The sequence below is a fragment of the Colobus angolensis genome, unplaced genomic scaffold (genome assembly GCF_000951035.1).
Source record: "Colobus angolensis palliatus isolate OR3802 unplaced genomic scaffold, Cang.pa_1.0 Scaffold2, whole genome shotgun sequence".
Lineage (NCBI taxonomy): Eukaryota > Metazoa > Chordata > Mammalia > Primates > Cercopithecidae > Colobus > Colobus angolensis.
Window position 1 is genome coordinate 26,784,304 of NW_012115154.1, and position 992 is coordinate 26,785,295.

At 40.3% G+C, this 992-nt stretch overlaps 1 protein-coding gene across 1 annotated transcript in view; it reads right to left on the reverse strand.

Moving 5' to 3' along the window:
- NCAPG2 (non-SMC condensin II complex, subunit G2) overlaps positions 1 to 992 on the reverse strand; it is a 46,622-nt gene that overhangs the window by 23,143 nt on the left and 22,487 nt on the right. The window contains exon 11 of the mRNA XM_011941546.1: positions 346 to 498. Coding sequence (XP_011796936.1) covers positions 346 to 498 — 153 coding nt within the window. The remainder of the gene's footprint in view (positions 1 to 345; positions 499 to 992) is intronic.

A 992-nucleotide genomic window follows, 5' to 3' on the forward strand; every position in this document is an offset into this window, starting at 1 on the left:
GGGGGGTGGGGGTGGCTCATACTCGACACTGTCCAGAAGTGCTCACCGGGTGCCAAGTACCCAAATACTACACCAAATATCTCAGTGAAAACCTTCACACATGAGAAAAATAGAATGGAAGGCAGGGGGTGCTTACATTCATGTCTTTCAAAAAGAAAACACATTGATAATATTCCTAGAATCTTCGATGAAAAACACAAAACAACATTTGATGACAGAGATAACTGGTCAAATAATATCAGTTATCAGTTTAAAATGTGGAATTAAAACTACTTTCTTTCTGTTTGATGAACACAAGCCCCTATTTCATGTCTTAGGTAAAAAAGCCCTCCCTATTCATCATACCTTAGCAGCCCTCACAGCTTTGATCTTCAACAGCATGTCCACAAAAGCCACCCTCACTTTCTCCGAATTGTCGTGGAGACTGTATCTGAGAGCTGGCAGGAGCTGCTCTAACAATGGGTGGCTCAGTTTGTTGTCCAAAACCATTGGCAGACACTGCAACACAGAGAAAGATAAACCGTTCAAAATCAGAACAGGCCAATGAAAGGTTCAGGTAGGAAAACTTCATTAAAGAAAACATTCGGTTCCATCTTTACTAGAACTACTAGTGAAATAAATATACCTACGGAAAATAACACTTTTTCTAGAACTATTTCATATAAAAGGCATACTTTTAATGAACTAGTATAGGTCCAACCACTGCTAGTTGGTCCATTCATTGTTTTGTTCAAATAAGATTAAAGCAATTATAAAAGAAATCTTTAATGCTCTCTCTTAGCTAAATTTTAGAGGATTTTTTAGTTGAAAGAAACACAGAATAACTACTGGTCATGTGGTCTCCAAAGGCACCAAGTCCAAGAACTCTGCATTTCCTGACTCGATACTGCATGAGGATTGGAGGGAACAGAGCTAGTGTGTGTGACTCAAACACACTCTCAGCTGACTACAGCGCCCATGTAGCAGGTGGTGCCCCTCCACAGGCCCAGGCT